At 35.5% G+C, this 25357-nt stretch overlaps 1 protein-coding gene across 13 annotated transcripts in view; it reads left to right on the forward strand.

Moving 5' to 3' along the window:
• The window catches only part of YAP1 (Yes1 associated transcriptional regulator), a 104018-nt gene that overhangs the window by 2252 nt on the left and 76409 nt on the right, over window positions 1–25357 (forward strand). For all 13 annotated transcript variants that reach the window (XM_033120048.1, XM_033120038.1, XM_033120050.1 and 10 more), the window contains one exon: window positions 1965–2215. In XM_033120048.1, coding sequence (XP_032975939.1) covers window positions 1965–2215 — 251 coding nt within the window. The remainder of the gene's footprint in view (window positions 1–1964; window positions 2216–25357) is intronic.

The following is a 25357-nucleotide window of genomic DNA, read 5'->3' on the forward strand; positions in this document are numbered from 1 at the left end:
TGACTAATTCGAGACTCGCCATTGCTTTTTAATTCTTATTGAGGATATGAACATGGCTGGTCGCCTACACAACGTTCGATTATTTTGTCAACTTGATGCAACATTGAAGTGAAACTATTATGAACTTGTTAACATTCCAACAGGTCCCAGTAGATTTGTTTAGTGTAGGTTTTTCTTTCTTTCCTTTTTAAAAAAGAACTTGCTTCAGGCTAAACTTCAGCATAGGAACTTTGCCCAAAAGTTAATTGGTTTTCCAAATACTGCGATGTAGTTAGTCCACTCGGGCTGTAACTGGAGTGGAAAAAAGACTTATCGCCCCCACTGCCATTCCCCTGTCTATTTGCAGACCTGTTGTATGTTCTCCTGCCTCAGGCCAAAGGGTTTTAGAATTCAGAAGAACTTAACCTGCAGACTAAAACCTGGGTTATAAGGAGGAAGGGAAAACGAGATAGCTGCTTGCCTAAACCCTTAAATTTGTAAGAAGTAGACTTAGGTATGCTTTTCTCTTCATGGAAGTGGGTTTCTGGACTCATGTGTTGGCATTGCACCCTACAGACTACACAGCTATGCTGCTAGTTACTTAATATGTTTTGAAAGTATAATACACATAGGAGATTGAATTCCCCATTTTGTGGCATCAATAAGCCAAAATGAATTGCAACTGAAAAGTGTACTTATTCTTCTAATAAATAATCACACAAGAATTTATATCCAGCAGTTTATGAATTCATACTATTCATTGTCTACTGAAGTTTTGTTTGTTTTTTAATCAGTTTCTTAACTGAGTGTTGTGCATCTGTAAGTTTGACCTTTTTTTTTTTGTAAGTTTGACTTTTATTTCTGCTAATGATTTCCTAATTCAAATATATTCTGATTGGAAACTCAGAAATGTACATGACTTTAAGGCATAAACACTTCTGCTGATTGCTTCCAGTCTCCCTTGCCTATATGAATCTAGGGAATTCTAACTTTTTGATAACCCTAATTCTAATGAAGGAATTTAAATAACTATGAGTTATGACTATTAGAAGATGGGTTGTAAATACTATTTTCCACAAAATGTTGGCTATAAATCCATTCATTTTTGGCTATAAATCCATTCATATATATGCACTTTTTTCCATCATGAAAAAAGCTATTTTACAAATGAGAAAACTGCCGTGTTACACTAGCTAGCCAGCTTGTACCCCCCAGATCTTTGGGGTATAAGTGCAGAATTTTTCCTGCTATTATATAGTGCTCAACTTGTAAATGTGTAAGTTCTTAAGTTATATTGTAATGGAACTGTTGACATCTTTATCATCTAGATACAAATACATGGTTGGGTTTTCATTTCATTCATTAGGTGGCTTTTAAGAACATTTGGATAGTTCTGAATCTTGCATCCAATAAAAGTTGTATAACTTGTGATGATTGCTTTATTGATGGCATTTGTTCATGATGAGAAAAAATGACAGTTGTCATGTGTCTAGGGCTTGGCTTAAAAAATATTAACTACTTAAAACCTAGTTTAAAAAAAAGAAAAAGAATGCGTAGCTATTATATTCCTTGGGTTGTGTTTATACCTGGAACATTTTAGAACTTGGAAAAGCACCCATACTGCCTTGGCCTTTTAGGAATTAGGTTTTAAAATTCAACATTTATTATTTTAGGGATGTTTCATTCTGTACTATTTGCCTCTAAAATATGTAGAAGGCACAGCTAATGTGTAGTAGGTAGAAATTCACTTAGATGGACTGCTCATCAGTAAAATTACAAATGTTTGTAAAAGTACGTACTGAAATTACATAAACCATTTAAAAGTATCCATCTACAAACCTATATTCTCCTGTGTCAAATATTAAATATTGAAATTTGCCTTTGGTATTTAGATATTTGGTTGCAATGAAATTCTAACTAGGAAATTTAAAGGGACTCTATTTAAAAACAATTTTTAAGAAAATTTCGGTTTAATATTCCTGTAGGCCAGTACTGATGCAGGCACAGCAGGAGCCCTGACTCCACAGCACGTTCGAGCTCATTCCTCTCCAGCTTCCCTGCAGCTGGGAGCTGTGTCTCCTGGGACACTGACCCCCACTGGAGTCGTCTCTGGCCCAGCAGCTACACCCACTGCTCAACACCTTCGACAGTCTTCTTTTGAAATACCTGATGACGTGCCTCTGCCAGCAGGCTGGGAGATGGCGAAGACATCTTCTGGTCAGAGATACTTTTTAAAGTAAGTGCAAGTAATGATGGGAGATATTTTTCTAAGAAAAATGTACTTTGGAAAACAAAATGGTATCAAGATATAACATGTCATTTATTTTTATATTTAACTTAATATTTCTTAATATTGTTATATTTAACTTAATATGTCAAGTTCAGTTATTTCCTCCACATTTTTTTTTGTTTGTTTGGTGTGATCTCATTACCTTCTTTAGTTGGGTAATATTTTGAAAGCTTGATTGGTTCTTGTTTCAGAGTCCTTTAATCTTTTGTGGCAATTTGGATATTCTCATTTTGAGTTTGTGCCAAATCTATTAATTAGCCTAGCTCAGAACTGAAAGAATAACATGAAAAATTTCAAATTGTGAGAATTATAGGGCTGGCATAGTCTTTGGAAATACGTGTGGCACTAATATCTTTTTAAATAAACATTTTATTGGCAGAGAAGAACTACAAAATAAGTTAAGACTTCTTTGGGAGTCTAATTTTACAGTAGATTGTGAAATGACAAACCCTTTAGCTGCGGTTGGAGGTGATTGATCAGGTTTTCTTTCCAAAATGTAGACAAACATGAATTTTCAGGCTTAATATACAATCTCTCAGTGGCAAACTTCTTTCAAGCTAGCAAGTCTTCAAAACAGAATCCTTCTCTGGGAAAACAATAACAAGGCCATTGGGTCATTTATTTTTATCAGACTTTTTGTCTTTAACAGAATGGTAACATTTCATTAAAACTGAAAAAATCAAAAGAATTTTATATTCTTTCACTTTGAAGTTATAGATAAGACCTTAATCTTTTTATCTGGCTTGTTTGGATTAAGTGTATACAGACTGTTTTCTAAAAGTAATTATTATAGACTGAAATTGATGTTTTAAAAAGGTAGCTTACTATTTAATCAGGTTGAGATAATAAAGTGAAAAATAATCTGTTTTCATTGAGATCTGTCTTGACAATCTACTCTTAAGGCAAATGTAACATTTATTTGCTAGATCAGATAATACAATTAATGATACTGTTTTATTGTCTTAGTAATTATTTTATTTTGACTCTTTCAGCGTAGGTTGTTACTTTGTAACGTAAGATTTAAGAGAAGAGCAGAGGAAAATGTTTGATCTTGAAAAGTTTCTACAGTTTTTGCCCCCTTTCCTGCAATTTTTTTCTTCTTTTAATTCGTTTTCTGGTGTCCTGGTATCCATTTCAAAGGGTCAGGTTTCAACCAGAACAATAAAGGGCCTGAGACTGGAAAGTACACATAAGTCTGGCAAACTCATCTGCATGAGCAAGATCATTTGTTCTCAAGCAGACATCCAAAGTAAATGATTGAAAGAGCTGCTAGCTGTGAGGATGTGTCTTTAAGGGAAAAGGAGTGGAAACAAACCAGGTTGTTAGGAGGAAAAAGAAAGGCTGTGCTTTTTTGAACCTCTCCCTGCCGGGTCACATGCTGACCTGGGGAGATTTTTAAACAGCTTAATGACCTGCTTGCCTCCTTTCTTTGGTTGATTCTGTAGCTAAAAGTATAATGTTAAAAAGCAACGTTTATGCTCCTCTTAGTCTTTTTTGTATGTTGTAATAATTGCTTATAGGTGACATCTGCCTACATTTTCATTTTGAACAATCTTTTTGTTTTGAACTGAAATAAATATTCTATAATTTTTTAGAGTTTTCAATGGTTCTTCTGTTGAGAAGTGTTTTTCTTAAAGATATTAATAAAGATGGATTAATGAAGAGTGCATACACATACACATCACACCACTTTGAACACCCCACTCGAGTGAGCCTGTCGGGAAGGTAAACCAGGCTAAAATGATATGAAAATTATGCCGTACGAGTAATGATGGCAGTTGTAGAGAGTTTACCTGAAAAAGAAAAAACTGGGAAAAAAGAAATAAACATGATTGTTCAAGATTTTTGAATTGCTTATTTTAAAGTTGCTAAGAGAATAAATCTTGAAAGTTCTCATCACAAGAAAAAAAAAATCTATGTATGGTGATAGATGTTAACTAGACTTTATTGCGGTGATCATTTTCCAGTGTATAGTAATGCCGAATCATGTTGTATACCTGAAACTAATATAATGTATGTCAATTATACCTTAATTAATAAAAAAATGGAAAAAAAATTTTCTGAGGGACTCTTCACGTGGAAGTAAAATTAGGCTTATTATATGATAAGCAACATGAGGCTTTTGACTCCATGGAATTCAATTTTCTCATTTCAAACCTTTCAGAAATAGAAGAGTTTTCCCTGAGAGGTGGATCTCTGCCAGTAAAAGCAGGCAAAATCATGAATTAGTTGGTACCTGTCAGGAACTGTAGAGAGGGCCCCTAAGCATTGGGTGTGGAAGATGGGTACTAGCCATGTTTTTCTAAAGAGTATCTGTAATTGAACAATATGTAATTTGGAGAAAAGTTATCAAAAGATTAGTTCAGATCCAATTGTTAAGCTACTTTCATGGCATTATGGGCTGTATGTGGTCATAAACAATTTATTTCTGTGTACTTCACAAATAAATGATTAATATCTATCCTGACTATGAGTCAAAGGTGATGATAAATGAAGCTTTTGGATCCAAGTTGCTATTGTCAAAGTTCATTTTTATCCTAATTTTGATGTTTTAAAATCAGTCTCTCTTTGCAGTCAATACTTAAAAATTTTCCTCTTGTGTCTAAAGAAGATTGTTGTTAGCTAGATGTAGAATGAGGATTTAAACTAGTTGTATATTTTACACTCATTTCAACAGTGAAAAATTATGTCTTACTAAACCTCTTTTTAGATACTTGTTGGAACTAACTTTTAAGTTACAAAGTATATAACTTATTGAGAATTATACTTGGCATGAAGAAATCTGACCATAAATGGTCCAAACATGCAATGTGATGTAATTTGATTGAAAACTTAGAAATGTTGACTTTGGAAACAACAAATTGTTGCCTGTGACCATAGATGAATGACCTTTTGAAGTCAATTGGCCCATCCTCTAGTTTCAAGGCAGCATAATTACTGAAGGATTATAGACAGGCAATCATTGGCATTTTTAAAGCCCTTCCTAGGTCATTGAGATCCTCTGGAGAAGACTTGTACCGTAGCTTGGCAAGTGATAAGGTGGAATTATGGTACTAACTACATTTATCAGCACATATTCAAGCTCTGGTGTGATTCTGAAGTTTATAAAAAAAAGCTTAGTCTGTATATTATGTATATTATTTGTTCACTGAATTTACTGTTTAAAACTAAGTTATTCAACATTGTTTATTGAGCTTCTACTTAAAAAGAATCCTTTCTCTTCATTACTCTGAAAATTATTGCTTTCTTCAGCTGTCTTATAGTTTTCCTACAGGAAATAGTTCTTCAAGTAGTTGGTCAACAACTTCCTATTTCTTTATAAGCAGCTGAATAACTTCCTGAATTAGTATTCTATAATATGTGTGGTTACAAGGAGTGTTTTTCTCAGATTTATTTTATAGAGTCTGATACCTCGTAAGTATTACCGTGTACAAAGATCTTCTTTGTATATAATGTACCACATAGGACTTTATATTTTGATATAACAAATCTAATCCAATGATTTTAAAAGTTTGTAGATTTGCATTGTTTTAATGATGTTCTAATTTTTAAAAAATCATTTTGTTTCTTTTCTATGGTTTATCACTTTCTGAATAACTGACCACAGTGTTTTTAAACCTTGAAAAGTCAAGACTTTTTGTGTCTTGTGATCTGATTAAAAGTTATATTCATATATATCTCGATCCACAGTTTACAAGGGTATTTTTTTTAGAGATTTTTAACATTGCAGTGTATAACTTACCCAGTTTTCTAACATTGAATGAACTTGCCTCGTAGATGTTATTGATCACTATAAATTGTTTCTTTTTTGCTACATGTTATTTTATAAGTTAATGCTCCGATGCCCTAATTAAAGTTACCTTAGAAATGTATCAAAGATAATTAAACTGTTTCTTGTTGTAATTTGATCTATGCTTCTCCTAAACACTTGCCCAGAAGACTATAAACACCTACAATGTGTATTGTTACCATAATAAACATTAGATCTTTTAAAAAGGAACAGTTACATAAAGAATAAGGCTATTCTGGTTTTTGTTTGTTTGTTTTGTTTTTGGCAGGGGGTTTCTTGCTATATCAAGTGTAACTCAAATGATTTCCCTTTAAAAATGGAAAGCTCGTAATAATGCCGTTACAGGTTGATTACGCTGCAAAAAAAAACAATTCAAATTGCAATCAAAAGTATTTTCCTATCTGAGGGGAGGGCCAGACTCTGCCTGTTTGTCTTGCTGTTGAGGCTGAGTGGAGAGAGAAGATGAAAGTATTACCTCAGCTCTCAGAAAAAATGCTTGCTTCTGCTCAGTGGGTGGGCATCCCAGGGAAGAATGGCCCCCAGTGACACAATGATTTAGGCAGAAAAACTCTGAAGAAACTGTTGAATACAGTGGCAGAAGAAAAACAGTTGGAAGATAGTGGATGTGACAGAATAAATAGAACATAGAGATTAATGTATTTCCTGGGGAAAATAATGAGTATTTTTAATGTGAACTAAGAAAGATGTTTAGTTAACAAACTAGATGTGTAAGTGCAGCAAACTCAGTGGGCTACAACATGGAAGGCTAATTTTCTTTTTTTAAAAAATAACATTAAAAAAAATATTCCTTCCCAAAAGCCTCATGTTAACTATTAAGGGAAAAAAAACCCTGAGCAGTATTTGAATAATTGAAACTTTTAAAAAAAAATGTTTTTGATACCCTGAGATTAGTCCTCACCAGTAATATGGAGAAATATATTTTACTTTATAGTTAGAAAAAATATTGCAAATTAGCATCCCAAAACAATGCTAGCATAACTCTGAATTGCCTTTTTTATCTTAAGACTTTTGGGAAGAAGAAAATTCTAAACCTAACCCAGTTAGCTGTCAAAATGTATAGTGAAATTTAGGCTTAGGGCAAATCAAAGTGAAGTCATTTTAAAAATCAGTTGTTAAGACTTAAGATTATTTAAACCTAATTTGCCACCTTCAGTAATAGCATAATTTAGCCATTAATTATGGCTTGAAAGTTTAATAATAGTTGAGTAGCATTGTATAAAGGGAGGTCTTAAAGAGCCGTGTGGTTCTATAACTATGGTTACTAAGTGATGCAGTTCTTACAAAAAGGGCTTCTGATTCTAGGATTAATCAGAACTTCAAGCCATGAAAGGGGCATTGCTGTTTTTATGAAGAAGAATTGCTTCGTGGTTCTGGTTGCTCAAGTACTGTAGCACCAAGTTTTCCTGGGAACAAGTACTGCCACCGTAGAAGCATTTCCATTTGCGTAGGACTTGACCCCTTCTAAAAGCAAACAAAGAAGTTTGGTATAAGTCACAATGGTCCTTTTTTCGCTTCTTCCCTTTAATATTTCAGACAAGAAAACGTGGTCAGTAGTTTAATCCTCGTTTGGCTCTCACCATGAGAAAAATCATAATCTCTAATACATCAAATGATAAGGTGTTTCTCTGAATAATGTTGCAAATGGGGCTAGCTATTAACATACTGCTGTTTTCTTCCACCAGATATTTACAATACTTTATTTGTGGCTGGTGCTATTACTTACCTACGCTTTAGTGTGGTTCTCTTAACCTCTTCATTGGATCGTGTTAATCACTAGACTTACCAAATCTTCAGCTGGATACTTACTGATTTGGAGGTAGTGAGGGTACTTTTTGTTACAAGTTCCGTCCTTCCTCTGGTAATTGCTTGCTTAAAGTGAAATTTTTTGTTTGTGTTTAAAGTAAGGTCTTTCTTTGGCCAATAACTATGTTTAGAGAGATGTACTTTTTGATTCACGCATGGAAACTTACTATAGACTTTGATTTGGGATTTAGAGTCAAGATGATTTTCTTCAGAGTACTGCTATGTGCTATCACAACGTTGTGAACTAGAAAGTTGTTTGAAATTTAACTTCTCACATATTCTGAAGTGACTAATATAGAGCAAAGGCTTTTGAGAAGGGTCTCATCCCTACCATCTAGGAAATGGGGATAAAATGTGGATTTCTTTCTGTCCAAGTGTAAATGTGGGATTCCTTTGTTTTATATTTATGGAACTGTCCTCCCTCCCTCTTCTTCCTTCCACACGTATCAGATTTTATGTCTTTTTAATAAGGGGTATGTTTTTTATTATAAAAGTAATATGTTTATTAGAGAGAAATTCAGGAATGGAGAAAGGGGAGGAAGCACCTAGATTCTGCCAAGAGGGGCTTGAAGATACTTATTTTCATTGCCTAATATATAAATACATATTTTGAAATTTAATTTTTAGGGGAGTAACACATAAATTTAGAATGTCCCATAGTACTATAAAGTTTATAAAGAAAAAGAACCATTCTGACCCACTTTTCTTTATCTCTGACTTACGTTCTCCAGAGGTACACTTCCAACTCCTTTAAAATCCCCCCACATACTTTAAAAAATTCCCTATTTATAAAATATGCTACACTATGTTTCTTAAATATTCTGTACCCCTAAAATCCTCATTTCTTAATCTTTCCAGTATAATAATCGTTAACTTTTTAAAGTATTTTTAAATTGTTATGACTATAGGATTTGCAGCTGAGCTGTATAATGTAATACGATTTTCCAAACAACTTTGATATTTTCTTGGAGTTGTTAATTGCCTTGTTTTTTCATTTGTATTTCTGTTCCTTTTTTGCCCCCTTGGAGACATCTCTGAGTCTCTTGCCCTGCTCTGAGCTAGACGGTTGCTCTCAGTTGTTTCAGAGTTGTCTCCTGGGACGTCTTCACTCTCATCCCAGCAGGTACTTGCATCATTCATATTTGGATACCCTATGTACTGCTTTTCTCTAACTTGCTCACTCTTAGAGTTGGCTCATCTGTTGGAATTTGCTGAGTAAAAACGGTACATGATAGGTAACTGACTTGAGATCTTTTATGTCTAAAACTATCTTTATCTGTTCACATTTGATGCGAAGTTTGGTTATAGAATTCAAGGTTTAGTTATTTTCCCTTGGAGTTTTGAAGGTTTTGCATCATTTTATTCTAGTTTCTAGTTTTCTTTTTTTTCTCTCCCCCTTTCTTCCGCCTCTCTTGCCCCCTCACCAACTCCGGTTCAAGCCATTATTTCTCAGTCTAGTTGTGTAGGACACAGCTCCCTGGCCCCTGCTAGTATTGTGAGCTTTGCACTCCCCCCACCGGCTGAGGCAGTCGGGTCGTCATTGGCCGCTCAACAGCAGCTCATGGCAGCTTTTGCAAGCTGCCGGCCACTCACTCTGGCCACTGACCACTAGTGGCTGCTCACAGCAGCCCAGCTCCAGGGAGAGCTGTTGTTCACAATCTTAGCTGTAGAGGGTGCAGCTCATTGGCCCATGTGGGAATCGAACCATGACCTCAGCGTTAGGAGCGCGGCGCTCCAACCACCTGAGCCACCGGGCTGGCCCTAGTTTTCTTATTGAGCAGTTAAACCCAGTTTGCTTCCCTTGGGGATTTTAGTGTGTGTTTGTTTGTTTGTTTGTTTGTTTCAATTTCTGTTGGGTAGAGTGTGGTTTTTCCGGGACCCATCAGATCCAAGTCAAGTCGTGTCCTTCAATCTAGTTGTGGAGGGCACGGCTCAGCTCCAGGTCCAGTTGCCATTTTCAATGTAGTTGCAGGGGGCACAGCCCACCATCCCATGTGGGAATTGAACCGGCAACCTTGTTGAGAGTTCGCACTCTAACCAACTGAGCCATCTGGCTGCCTCTAGTGGGGTTTTTTTTGTGTTTTTTTTTTTTTTTTTTTTGCTTTACCTTTGGTGGATGGTCTTAAATTTCATGATGTGCCTTTTTTAATTCATTGTAAAGATTGCATGATTTGGAAACTGAATCTTCAGTGTGAATGGTGCCCTTTAAAGTTTTGCAGTAAAGTTGCCCTTAATTGTCCTGTGTTGGGAAAGATTTCTTTTATTAGTTCCAGGATAATTTCTTCCAATCGGTTATATCTGTTCTTTTTTCCTGGAATGGCTAGTCAGATTACCTCTTTAATTTTCTTATCTTTACCCCCTGTTTTCCTTCACTTAGTCTTTTGTTATGCTTTCTGGGAGATTCCTTCAACTTTAGCTTTTAATTTTTCAGTTGATGTTTTTTTCCCCAGAAAGCTATTTATCAATCTTAATTTCCAGGGACTCTTTTCTGAGTTCATTGTTCCTTTGTTATTTTTAATAAGATGCTGTTCTTATTTCATGAATGTAGTAATAAAGTGTCTCTCTGATAATATTATAATAGATGTATCTTTTTAAGTTTTCTTCTGTACTTTGAGTATTTTAGATGGGCTTTGCTGGAGAATGATGTAACAGGGACCAACCAGGCCCTGAAGTTGTGGAGGGCCCTAAATGTCAGTATCTTAGTTACATAACTTCTTTTGTAATAGACAGTTTCTCCAGGTACAAATTTACAGTCCTTTTTATGGAGAGCATTGGTAGTGATAGGTGGTTTAGTGCTGGACAGTGTGGAGCTTCAGCCCTGCTCTTGGCTGTGCCAGCTCTCTGAATCCAGAGCCTCTGGCTTCATTGCTCTGGAACATAAAATTTCCCATCTCCTGCTTGGACCAGGTTGGGGCGTAGGGGTGTGCAATAGGATTTTTAAAAGTTGTACGTAGGTTAAATTTTTGTGAGTCCAATTTGTGACTATTAGATTGACTATGTAAAGCCCCAAACAGTGACCAATTTCCTAAGATTTAACTTAAATATTGCAGGATCATTATTTAATAAATACTTAAGTAAATGCTTTTACCAGGCAAATGATTAATTCAATTACATTTGTCTGGGTTAGTGTCAGTGTTGCTAGTTTACATTTTCTTACAGGGGGAACTGTATAGTTTGTATAGGTTGGCATTGGGCAGTAGTTTTGTTCAGAGGGTTTGGATTCTGAAGTAATGTGAAGAGGCAGAGAGACTGCAGACTTAATTCCTGTTCTTATAGATGATGATTGAGATAATCATATCTGTCATTTTCAAGTACTTTGTCTAGTAGGCACAGCTTTAAAAAGTAAGGCTTTAAAGTAAAACAGCCTTGTGAAGTTAGCGTATGTCTGTCTTTCCTACATTCCTTCCTTCCACCCAGTTTCCATCAATGTAGATGGTGGTAGGATAAGGAAAATATTTATTCATATCCAAATTGATTAAATAATTATTGGCATACTTAATGTAGATTAAGTCCTGGAATAACTTGGTTTTATTTTAGTGTAGGTTGTTGCTTTCCCTGGCAAGTGCTGTTTTCATAGATAGTTCAGAAAAGTAGCCTGTACTCGGTCTTCAATAGACCACTGTAGATGTCATAGGATAGTATTAATGTAAAGAGAGTATTTTCTTTACCTGTAAACTAACCATGGAGATGTAAGTAGTTAGAATTTGCAGGAAAACTGGGTTTAGTTTAAAATAGATTCACCCAGAGGTGGTAACTAAAATGTGTTAGGACCCTTTGTTGTTGATCTCAAGTTGAATTTCTCCAGATTCACTTTTTCATAAATCTCTGTCTTGATTAGGTAAAAAAGTTACATATGTAAATCTTTTGTGGAAAATGAGGAAGTAAACCTTTTAAAGACTGCTAAAATCTTAAGTGACCAGTGCAGAACCAGACCAGCACTCTAGCCATCAGTGAAAAGTGTTAAATGATGCCAAAAAGGTAGATACTTATGGATTGTAGAGGGTATTAAAATAGTGAATGGTGTGGAGGAATGGAACAGAATCAATATATCTTAGTTAAACAGGTAGAGTACGGAAGTGTGTTAAAATAGCCAAGGGCTAAGGTTTGAAATGAGCTAAATAAATAGAGATTTCTGAGACCCTGCTTGGAACTAATCCTTACCAGTAATAGGGTCACAGTTAAAAACTTTACCAAGCTCTCCTGGATAACTTTTTTTTTTTAAGGTTAAAAAAAAAAAAAAAAAAAAAGCCCCTCTGGGGAAGAGTTGGCCAAAATACAGATGTTTCTGTTTTTCCTCTACACATGTTCAGACTGATATAAGTTATGTTTCAGAAATTGTGTAGTTTGGATGGGCTCCAGATGATGTAATAGGATCACTTTTAACCCCTCCCAGCTGGAGAGTGTGCAGGCTTTCCTGTTAGGACTGGTACACATCTCTTCTTATGAGTGACAAAATAATTACTGTTTTCAGACAATGATATATAAAATTAATATCATTGTCCTCTGTATTTGAAGACAAAGCCGGCCCTTTGTGTACCTGTCTATTTTTAAGTTTTCAGTTAGTGCCCATCATACTACACATAAGAATTTGCACGGCTTGTCTTTCAGTGCCTGGCTACCTCTGCTCCCTCAGACACACGGTGACGTTTCTCAAAAAAGACCCATTTGGTTCTGGGTGGTGTGTGTTGGGTCTCTTGCATTGATGTGGTTATAGTTTCTTTTTCCCTGCTGTTCTTGGTTATTTTCTTTGAATTTACTAATATGTGCTTAGTGGTCTCTTGATTTCATAAACATCAACCTAGTGGTTTCATGTAGCAGGCATTGTTTTAATAATATGTCAGTCTTATGAACTAGATGGATCTTAAGACTCCATTCACTGCAAGTCATCTTGTTTGCCTTTTCATTGCTGTCTCTCACTGGAGAACCTGTTGAAGCTAACTAATTATAAGCTCAATAAAGATAGATTTGTCCTCTTTGTTCAGCATTATGTATGTAACTTTTGATGTATTTATTGGCAGATGACATCCCTTAGGCTACTCATTTATTTATTTTTTAAAACTATTGGGGTGACATTGGTTGATAAAATAATACTGGTTTCAAGTGTACAATTCTGTAATACATCATCTGTAAATTGCATCGTGTGTTCACCAAAATGAGTCAGTTTTCCTTCCATCACCACATATTTGATCCGCATGCTGACTGCTCATTTATTTCAGTCGATTGGTTGATAGTCACCCTGATTAATGCCTTCAGTCCCTGCACGATTATTATTGCTGTGCAACTTCATGTTAAAAAACAGTAGAGTATTTACCTTGTGTATTTAAAGCTAATGTTATAAGTTTGAGATTATTCTTAAACTCAAATAGCTAGAGCTATTTTAAAAAGATATACTTGTTTGCTGAATATATATGAATCATAGTTCTACTTTAGGGTATGACAAGTCTATTCCATGTACGGGGAATGTTTGACTGATTTAGAATTCAGTAAATAAGAAAATTTTGTTGTAAAAGTGGTACCAGTGAGTAGACTCATGGGAATTCAGGGGAGAAGTAATGAGGTGGTGGTTATCGGACCTTGAAGAGACTGGACTCAGGTTATCCTTATGGAATTAGTATTTTCAATTCAGTGAATGTGGGTGTAGAGGAGGTGGGGAGTCAGACTGAGCTGCAAAAACTTTTTCTGGTAACAGACAAAAGGCTTAATCTTCCCACCTGGAATAACATTTGTATCTTTAAAGACTCTTCCTTTCCTCAGTGAAGCTGTAGTTAAGTCTGCCCTCTGATTTTGGGCGTTTAAAAAAAACCAGTTCAAATATCAAAACACTTGAAAAACTATTAAATGGCTTGGTTTCATCCACTGCTTGAAAAAAAATGTTTCATAAGTGAGGACTGTCCGTTACATGAACATTGTAAAATACACTTGTATCCTGTATGTATTTTTAAAGTTTATTTTGAGGTTATAGCCTATTTAAGATAATTTTTGATACTTTTTGACACTATTTGTCAGAAAATGCTAGTTGAAAGGAATTGTTTTCATTTTTCTGGTAGTGTTTAAATTTAGCTTAATGTTTATTTGTTTAGCAAGTAAACTTTATTAGAAGTATGCAAAATGAATATAAACCCTTTTTTCTCTTTATTATTAGTTTCAGGTATACAAAACAACATAATGATTAGACATTTACACATCTCACAAAGTGATAACCCCAACAAGTCTACTACCCATCTGACACTGTACATAGTTATTACAATACCATTGACTATTCCCTATGCTGTACTTTACATCCTGTGACTGTGTATATTTTAAATTATAGTTGACGTTCAATATTACTGTATATTAGTTTCAGGTGTACAGCATAGTGGTTAGGCATTTACATAATTTAAAAAGTGATTTCCCTGATAAGTCTAGTACTCGTCTGACACCATACATAGTCTTTACAACATTATTGACTAAATTCCCCGTGCTGTATTTCACATCCCCGTGACTGTTTTGTGACTAGTCATTTGTGCTTCCTAATCCCTTCACCTTTCTCATCCATCCCCCACCCCCATCCCCTCTAGCAACATCAGTTTGTTCTCTGTATGAGTCTATTTCTGTTTTGTTTGTTCATCTGTTCTTATAAATCCTTTTCATGGATCAACTATTTCTGTTTTAGATATTATCACTGCACAAATTGAATCAATAGTAAAATATGGTGTAAAAGTTACAATTTTCAGTTTTTGAAGTTGCATACCGTGTTTCCCCGAAAATAAGACCTAGCCAGACAATCAGCTCTAATGCGTCTTTTGGAGCAAAAATTAATATAAGAACCAGGCTTATTTTACTATAATATAAGACCCGGTCTTATATTAATTTTTGCTGCAAAAGACGCATTAGAACTGATTATCTGGCTAGGTCTTATTTTCAGGGAAACAGTAGGAAAGCTGCTGATAACTGAAACATTTTCTTTCATATTTAAAGAAGTTTTTTAATTAAGCTTTCGAATTTTAGAAAAGCTGAATCAGATGGTTTAATCCATTTTACATTACCAGAACCAGATAAATATTTTTAGAGTTTGTTTATTAATCAATTTTATTAAATTGTAAAGCAAATCTAATACTCTGCCTATCACTATTATAAGCTACTGTGGAAACTAAATTTTGTCTTTTAAAACACTGTAGGATTTAAATTTATTAATAAAATTTTGTGGGACACAGAGCAGTCAGAATTCTTTACCTAAACTCAGAGTTTAGTATGGTTTTGGAAGGAAGTAAGGAGCTGCAGGAATGCTAGTAATTAAGAAATGAATGTAGTTGACAGCAACGTATTAGGCTGTTAAGATTTCAACTCTGTTTTATATTAAGTCACTTGGAGGTCATTTACTGTTACTGGTTGTCTTAGTAAGCTGGGCTGCCATAACAAACCATAGACTGGGTGGCTTAAGCAACCACCCAGTATTTCTCACAGTTGTGGAGGCTGCGAAATCCAAGATCAAGGTGCCAGCAAGGTAGGTTTCGTTCTGAGTCTTGTTCCCTTGGCTTGTAGGTTGCTGCTGCTTGCTGTATGCTCACATGACCTCTTGTGTGCACACAGAAGTTTCCTTACATGTCGGTGGAGCCTTCTAACAAGAGGGCGGAAGAAGCTGCAAAACTTCTGAGGCTGTTACATAATGTCACTTCTACATTCTGTTGGTCTATGTGTTAAGGTCAGCCCAGATTCAAGGATTGGGAAGTAGACTCTGCCTCTTGATAGAAGGAGTTGCAAAATATCGTGGCCATGTTTTTCAGTCTACCACACTTAAATGGGAAGTTTTTAAAAATAACGTTCAAGACAGATAAATTATCATCTGGTGCCTGAAAAACTAAGGGTAGAACATATGTCACTGGAAAACAGTTTATACTATTAAGTAAAATCTCATTTTTTGTGAATAATGTGATACAAGTTGATAGGTGTTTCCTCTTGAGAGACCAGCAAATCAGGCAGGGTATTTTTAAACCATTCAGTAGGTTGGACAGAATATGGACGTTTTGGTCACAATTTAACATTTCTGTTCAAGACTATGAATTGTAGTTGACATCTAATTATAATTATTTTCTAGAACTTGACTCTGGTATTTTACAAAAAAAACCTGTCCCATTTTAAGTTATTTATCTTTAGATTAATTTCGGTGTGAACTCACATGGAAAATTGTAGCAGAAATGGAACCTGGATTTCCTGGTACCTACTTGTTTTTGATTTAATTATATTGCTGCTCTTTCCCGACCTGAATTCAATTAAGTTGAGAAAAATCTGGAGTGTTATTGCTAAAAGACTTCACTTGATTAATTGACTATCGAATTTCTGTTAATTTACAGACTAGTAAGTTATCTGAATTTTCAAGCTATATAGGTGTATGTAAGTATACATAAATATACGTAACACAGTTGGTGAGAACTCACAGTGACTTTAGAACGTTTGTATTTGTTTTTCCTGCTTCCAAAAGTGTTTTCTGTGATCACACCACATGCATCTAGGTTTCCAGGTTGCTTATAAACGAACAGTCGAGGATCGCTGCTTCACTGGGAGTTAACAAAGACATTCTCAAACATTTAATTTTCAAAACTAAACACATCTCTCTTTTTCTAAAGGCCTATAAAACGACAGTGCTTTTCTTCTTCATGAAGTTGAGTGCTTATAAAAAACTGATTTAATTCATTGTAATTACTGTTACCTAAAAGTTGAGTTTAAATAGTGAATTAGGTTTCAGCACTGTGATTCATACTCCCAAAATGACAAACGTAGTTAGCAGGATATCCCTAGTTCTCTGGCTTTTTTTTTTTTTTAAAGTTCCATGGTGACTCCTCCATTTTTGGTAGTGGAGTTGTAGTGGGTCTATGAAGAGGCTTCAAAAGAAAAAAGAGCAGCTATTTATGGAGCATTTCCTCAGGCCTGCAATTTGAAGCCATTACAGCCAAGTTGCTGAGCAAGTCAGTGATTGCATGCCAGCAGTCGCCGAGGCCCCCACCCTGCAGCCTGTGTGAAGTAAGAGTTCAGCATTACTGCTGTGCAAAGTTTGCCCTCTTCAATTCTTGTCAGTTGCTTACTTTCTAAAGAGCAGGAGGGTTTCAAGCACTCTAAAGCCAGTTTCTTAACAGTTAGATTATTAAGCGGTTATAGGATATAAGCTAGTTTTTGAGTTTTCAGGAACTAGTTCAGCATCCAAGAATGGGATTCCCTCCATCCCCCACTCGCTCTTAGTTAATTAAAATCAGGTTATCTTATCAAATGCAGATCTTGTCCAGCAGTTTTGCGTAAACTCACAGAAACAGATGTTGGGAGTTGTCTGTCAGAGGGATTTCAACTTAATGTATACATCCTTTAGTCCTGGAGTCTGTTTAAGAGGAGTTTGATTTTCACAGTTTAGGTAACTGTTGTCTATCTATGGAAACATCATTCATTTCTCTCTCTATATATATTTTAAATAGTGCTAGAAAATGAAGTGGTCTCATTTGTGTTCGATGATGAAGTGAAAACCAATGAGCTTCAATCTGCTCAGGATAAAATTATTATGAATGGTTTTATCTTAAACAGAATGTTTCTGATCTGTGGATTTTACAATGTTCCCTCTTTTTTCTTTTTTTTAATGATATTTTATTGTTTTTTTTATTTTTTTATTTTATTGGGGAATATTGGGGAACAGTGTGTTTCTCCAGAGCCCATCAGCTCCACGTCGTCGTCCTTCAGTCTAGTTGTGTGGAGGGCTCAGCTCAACTCCAAGTCCAGTTGCCATTTTCAGTCTTTAGTTGCAGGGGTCACAGCCCACCATCCCATGCGGGAATTGAACTAGCAGCCTGTTGAGAGCTCGCACTCTAACCAACTGAGCCATCTGGCCTCCTCCACAACTTTCACTCTTTGGTATCAAACTTGGAGAACTTAGGAGCTTTTCTGTATTGCAGTCTGAAGTCTTAAAAAAATTAGGCATTGTTCTACAGAATTTTCTCTGTCCTATTAAAAATCTATTTCCCTATTGTTCTGGATTCAATTTCAGGACATTTTTAAATGACTGAGAAAAATGGTTTTTTGCTATACCTGTAATTTCAATTTCAAGAAAGCATCAATTGGTAAAATCAGTAATTTTATGAGAATTGAAATCTGTTTTTAATTCACATTCTTTGAAAGGATTGACATTTGTAACTTTGATAACCTAGGATATATGAAATGGTTTTCTACTCATGGACATTACCTATGAGAGACATATATTGCCTAATTTTCTATGTCTCTATAACTGCCCCCTCTGCACAGCCCCTCAACCCATGATTCTGTTTAGTCCAGCCTATGTTTAGTCAACAACATAGACTAAAAGGAAAAAGAAGAGTACCGTGTTTCCCTGCAAATAAGACGTAGCCGGACAATCGGCTCTAATGCATCTTTTGTCAAAAATTAATATAAGTCCTGGTATTATATATATTATATTATATTATATTATATTATATTATATCTGGTATTATGTTATATTATACCTGGTCTTATAGTAAAATAAGACCGGGTCTTATATTAACTTTTATTCCAAAGACGCATTAGAGCTGATTGTTCAGCTAGGTCTTATTTTCAGGGAAACATGGTATTATAGGATGCCCACCAAATACTAGAGTTTTTAAAAATGGCAACCTAATCACTGAATTAATCCTCTTGGATTTCACACATTGGGTGAAATACTGAGTTTCTTAACTGTGGCAGTTATAATAGAAATTTTCTACTTAGTTGACCTAGATTGAGATTTAAGATATTTTCTGTAGTGTTTAGCTAAATGATAGTTTTTGGAAATTGCTTTTTGGATTTTCTTACACATACACCCGCCTCCAGGAGCTATTTAAATGAGATACAAATTCCTTCAGGGTTCAGCTCAGATTTTAATTCTAGGGTGTCTTCCCAGATTTTTCCTAGTCCCAAGTCTACCTTAGAGTCTCTTCTTCTGGCCTCCCATGAATCTTGCTGTGTTAGGGAATATGTTTTCACTTAAAACACTTGTGCTGTATACCCTGCACCCAGCATAGTGCCAGCACATGCTAACTGCTCACCAAAAGATAGTGAGAATTGCTTTTACACATTTCCAAGTCATTTCAGAAGCATTGTTATTTTCATCTGTTTTGGTGCCTTCAGAAAGCTTCAGCACTGTGCAGAAGAAGAACACGAGCATTTAAGAGCATGTGGTCCCTGTCCTCAGTTAGGAAGCAAGGTACACAAAACAGTAATGGCATTATAAAATATCTTTGGACTGCTAAACAATGTGGTAAGCCCTAAGTATTGCCGTGTTTCCCCGAAAATCAGACCTAGCCAGACCATCAGCTGTAATGCGTCTGGAGCAAAAATTAATATAAGCAAATATAATATATAATATTATATATTATATATAAATATAATATAAGCAAAAATTAATATAAGACCGGTCTTATTTTAGTGTAAGACGGGTGTAATATAATATAATATAATACCAGGTCTTATTTTATTATAAGACCTGGTATAATGTAATATTATAATATAATATATAATATAATATAAGACTGGGTCTTATTTTTGCTCCAAAAGACACATTAGAGCTGATGGTCCAGTTAGGTCTTATTTTCGGGGAAACACGGTAAGTAAGTAGTCTGTTAGTAACCCAAGGAAGAGATTGCCTGCGATGTTAGAGTTGTTGGAGAAGATTTGTGGAGGAGTTTGGCCTTTGGTTGCATTGAAGGGATGCATAGGTTTAGATAGAATAGGATTTTATTCTGTACTGAATACTGAATCCTTTTGATGAGTTTGCTTTTTTGTGAGTGATTTTCTAGGTTGACTTTCCGTTGCCTGATTGTGTATCTCCCCCACTGGGTATTGCAAGGCCTCTTCAGTTCACCATTATGTCTTAAGCACTTAGCATAGTGTCTGGCATACGCTTAGTAATCCGGCTGGCTGGCTGGCTGATTTACTCACTTAATTCCAAGAGCCTTGATTTCCTCATCTATAAAATCAGTAAATTGAAATATATGATTTCTAAGAACTTTAATAGCTCTAAAACTCTGTGAAAAATCAATTTAAGAATTCACATGAATTCCCAGGTCTACGTATAAATATCAACGTAAGTATTTTCTGATGCAGTTTTGTATTTACAATGCTTTCAATTTAACATTAAGTATATTAAGTTTGATATATAAATACTACCATTAAGCAAAAGCAGTAATGTTGGCGATGGGAAGGGTATTTTGGAGGAGGGGTGTTTCTGAGTGTGACTTAACCTGGAGAAAAATGAAAAGTGGAAAAGCTCTAACAATGATATTAAAGGATCTAGCTAGAAATTAAGATGGAATTAATATTTAGGGCTGACCTTTCTAGATAAATAATCAGTGATTAGTTTGGAGTTATAGTTTTAGTAAGAATGCAAACTGATTTTAAGAAATATTGGTTCTGTATGAGCAAATACTAACACCATGAATTATTATCTATTGAACTGTAAAAAACATATTAGAAAAAAGCAATTTGAGATTTAAACTGACAGCTCTTTCTCATTTGTATCTTCTCTGTTGGCACAAAAACTGACAGGCAGTCCCTATCCCTGAGAGGCTTTAAAAAAAGGCTTTTTTATAGCCTTCTGAGACAAGAGCTATTCATTGTTGTCAGAGCCACAGGATAGCTGGCCCACACACTTACCATATCTTTTGGAATCTCTTCTTTATAATCAGTTTTAATTTTGGACTGTTTTGATTGTCAAATACAACTTAGAAATTTTTTAATCCATTGTAGCCAATAATGCAAATTGCTGATGATTCATTACATGTATGGAAGAATGTTTATATATTGTGAGTAGGGTAGTGATTTATATTTATATTTAATTTCAAAGAAAAACATTTAAACTTCCTTTTGAACATGTAAAATTTGTTTTATGTACTACATTTGATATTACTGCTTTAAAGTTGGAGTAACCATGTTTATACTTGCTTTATGAATACTTACCATGCCTTATCTCATTTAATCTCTGTAGTCTTAAAATTGTAAATGTTACATGTTTTATAGATGGGAGTCTGCCTTGAAGAGGTGAAGTATTTATACCCATCTACCTGTGTCATTCCATAGCACCAGCTATTTCTATTAAATGTGTGGCTGTCTCTGTGATCAATAAAGTTTTTTGATAGACTGAGTTAAATCTATGCTGTATTTCTCATAATCTCATTCAACATTGCATACACATTTGGTGATTAATAAACACTTCTTGAATTTGAAGTAGGATGCTTTAATTTCTTTACCATGTTCCTTAAAAGAATGATACCAGTAAGGATGACTTATCTACTCATTCAAAAGCTCCCCCAGTGATTCTGATGTGTGCATCCACTTATCTAATCATTGAATGAATTGAAAAGACTTTTCAGGCTCAACATTATACTTACCATATATATTCTAAATCAGGGGTGTCCAAACTTTTTTCAACGTTTTTCACCAAGGGCCATATGCGGTAAAATACACAAACAGCCGGGCCACTCACTCGAGGTGAAGTCCGTATTGCCTCACCTGGTTTATTTAAGTAAACTAAATATATTTTTGGAATTTGCTGCGGGCCAATTGACAATGGATTGCGGGCTGCAGTTGGCCCGAGGGCCGCAGTTTGGACACCCCTGTTCTAAATCATTAAGCGCATACATCAAGCTGTGAAATGGGTGGATCTCATTTTACAGATGCCAGAGTTTAGCTAGCACTTCCTTTCCCCACTAACTGCTGCTGATTTAAGTTCCCTTTATTATTTTATATACATTTGTGATAATATATGTGCTAGTACTACGTAACTGTAAAGGACCATATAAATGTTGTCCTTTATTACGTGGCCTTGTTTATTCCTAAGAGCAGGTCATGTGGTATAGGCACTAAGGGAGGAGAGGTTACATAGACATCTTGCTTTATCTGAAAACCAGTGTTTTAGTTGACTTAATTATATTAGTACTTACACATTGGATTAAAATTTAATAAGGATTTCATTTACGCTCATGTTGCTCTGACTTTATATAATAACCGTGAAAATAGTAGCAAATTGAAATCGACACTCACTTGTAACTTCTTCATTAATGGAACTGTCCTAGTTGGAATTTCCCACTTCTAGGAGTGTGAAGCGGGAAGAATGATTTCTTTCATAGTACCCGATTAAGATAAAATAGCCTCCTCAGAAAGGCGTGTAAAGAAGACTAAGCAAATGTGCAGACTGGCAGATGTGTGTTGGAGGGCATTCTAGCATTGGCAATCCAGTGTGAGAAGAGACAGGATGACCTCCTGGGTCTTCTGGCTCCAGACCTATGATCAAGAGCTCATAACTAAAGCTGTTTGAACACTGTAAATAATGGTACCAGACAAGCCCATTTACATGAAAACTGAAAATTCGTGGCATTATAAAAAAATTGCTTATCCCCACTCCCAGATAATTCTTTTCCCAACTGTGTACATAATTCAAGTTATATAGTTAATGATCTTAGGGGCTTATGAATTATTCCCATGGGAGTAAAATATGTAATTGTGTAATTTTAAGTAGGGAAAAAGTAGTTTGATTTAAGGAAATTTACCTTATGATATTTTAGGACCTCTGTATTCTTTAAGACACATGTATGAATTTTAAATGATGCTTATTGTTTTTACTAGGATGCTTATTTTTAAATTACAGAATAAGCTTCTGCTTTCAGGAATTCAGCCGAGTGCTTCAAATGAGAGCTCATGTATTGCAACATTATTTATCTATTTTTGTAAAGGGCTGTTAATCACTTGGTGCCACCCTGTCTGAGTTGTGTGCTTGTGGATTGTCTACATGAAATAACTTGATATGGCCTCTCATTTTTGCAAAACTTTTTCCTATATTTTTAGCCCACCATGCTAGTATGAAGCTAAATTATTTAATAGGAATATTTAGAGACCAGAAGCTTACTTTTAATAAAATCTTCATTGCAGATATTGCCCTATCCTTTTCAGAACAGGACATGTTTAAAGCAAATGTCAATGTAGTTATGAAATATAATTGAAGTAATTCATTATCCCACCTTTGGCCATCCCTCTCCCTCTCCCTCTTTTTGTCCCTCTCCCTCTCCCTTTCCCTCTCCCTCTCCCTCTCTTTCTCTCTCTTATTTCTAAGCATACAGACTTTTGTTTAAAAGAAAGATTCGTATGCTGAGTTTATTTCCATATTTCTAAATTTGCTGTTTTACTGGACACTTGGTTTTTGATGGAGCTGTCATTTAAGGCCTCTTGAATTATTCTGCAGGAGTGTTAGTAAGGGTTGTAAACTGGAGTTCTTCTGTGAAATGTGAGACTGTGACCTCTTGATCCAAAAGCCAGGAGTGTTGCCAATTGAACCAAACCCTGCTGTTTCCTAAGAATAGAAATACTCTGCTTAATTATTGCAGTTCGACTCAGTGCTTATGTTGTTCTCCAGTGATTGGTCAGAATCCCAGATACACATATTTGGTTGTGTATGGCTTTTGAGTGGACAAGCAAGTATTTCTTTGTAGGGAGAGGAGAGGCAAAATGTGAACAATTTCTTCAAAGAGTTTGGGAAGGAGTTCTAGTGTACCACAAATAACACTGACACCCAAGACTGGCCTCTGCCCTTACCCCATAGAACTCGTCTTCAAACGTGGAAAGAAATGTCCGTTTTTATGTTAACCGTAAGCAGCTTGAAAAGAAACATGTAATGTATCATCTAAGTCTTTCATTTTGGAGCTCTAGAAACCATGAATGTTGAACTGAGGTGGGAAAAAATTGAAGGTTACGAAAGATTATTAGGAAGCAGGAAGAAATAAGTTCATCTGTGAGTCCTGACATATTTATAAAATGTTGGCCATAGTTTTCAACCTATTAGTTTGAACTGTTCAAACTAATATCAAAACAGCAGGCTTCACAGGTCTTCAAAGTCTTTTCAAGACAAAAGTGGTTGTGAAGCCACGGTCCACCAGAGAGATACAGAAGAGAAGCCCTGTTACCTGACCCAGGTAGTTAAGATGGGTCACTTAATCAAAAATCAATTCGGTTGAGTTAGTTGAGTCAGTTATATCAAGGAATTAGTTTGATTAGCTAAATTAGTTAAGTCACATTTGAGTAATGTACAAGTCATGGAGCCTAGCGATTAAAGTCCATAGTCCGGCCCCAAATCTCCTTTCCAGCCTCATCTGTCTGCCACCTCTTCCCATCACCCTCTCCCCCTGCTCATCGTGCATCACCAGTCAGTTGTACTTCAGTGACTGTGCATGTTCACGCGTTTGTAACCTTGCGTGGCATCTTCCCCCTGTTTGGGCTACTTACCCAAGAAGGTCTCTCCAGCCTCTCTTCATTTTTATCATTTAAGACTCAGCTCCAGCTCAGATGCCAGCACAAATTTTTCTGTAGCTTGCATGGACAATATTTGAATCTCCCCATCTTAACTTTTGTGGCGTTAACTTCACTTATTTTTATTCCTATAGCATTTCTTCAGTTCTAGTAGGTATATTTTTCACATTTTAGCCTCTGAACTTAGGGTACCTCTTACAATTCATCGGACCTTAGGTTTGATTAAGTAAGGTACCACTCTGTTCCAATACTTAGAATTGAAGTTCTGGGTTGCCTTTCTTCTGGAACTTGCCTTCTTTTTTGGGGCCATATCTTTAATTCCTCTTCCAGCGATGGTTTCTGCTCAGATGTTGTTGAATGAAATTGAAATACTTCACTTGGCTCCTATTATATTCATAAATGTCAAGGGTATGATTTGTTCTAAAATATATCAACAATAATGACTAGCATTTGTTAAATATTATGTGCTGGTACTGGTTTAAGTCCTTTACGTGTAGTAACTCATTGAATCCTCACAACAACTCTATTATTCCCATTTTACTGATGAGGAAACTGAGGCCCAGTTCATCCAAGATCATATAGCTAATAGGTGGCACAGCCAGAATTCCACCTCTGTCAATCTGGCACCAAAGTCCATGCTCTTAACCACTATCCTATACTAAAATATAATGGAATCTTTGTTTAACCAGGCAGTGTGCTATGTATGTGCTTAGCTGAATTTCTCATAATCCCCATCACTGCCCCACAATGGTTTATAATGTAATATAATAGAACATTCCCACTAGGCCATGTATACATGTAAATTCTAGTCCCTGTTCTGACCCTATAAAGAGATAAAATAATTTCCTACCATTAAGGAAACTATTAATGTATATGTTAAAGTATATGGGTTAATAAAATGATCTTTCTAGGTCTCTTCTCCCTTTTGAAATTATTAAATTCAATTGCTGAACTAAATCCAGATCCTAAAGGAAATGAACTATAACATTGAGTACCTTCTACACTTAAGGAAGGTGGGCATCACCCCTGTTTACAAATGAGGAAACTAAGGTTAAAAGAGGTTAAATATCTTGGCCAACTGATTGAAGAAGAAGCACAAGCAGAATTCAGTTTCATCATTGAATCTCTGCTTTTGAGAATGACTTTTAAACCGGCAGGTCCTCTGTGGTGTTCTTTTATTTTTACTTTTAGGG

This window comes from Rhinolophus ferrumequinum, chromosome 11 (assembly GCF_004115265.2).
Source record: "Rhinolophus ferrumequinum isolate MPI-CBG mRhiFer1 chromosome 11, mRhiFer1_v1.p, whole genome shotgun sequence".
Classification (NCBI taxonomy): Eukaryota; Metazoa; Chordata; class Mammalia; order Chiroptera; family Rhinolophidae; genus Rhinolophus; species Rhinolophus ferrumequinum.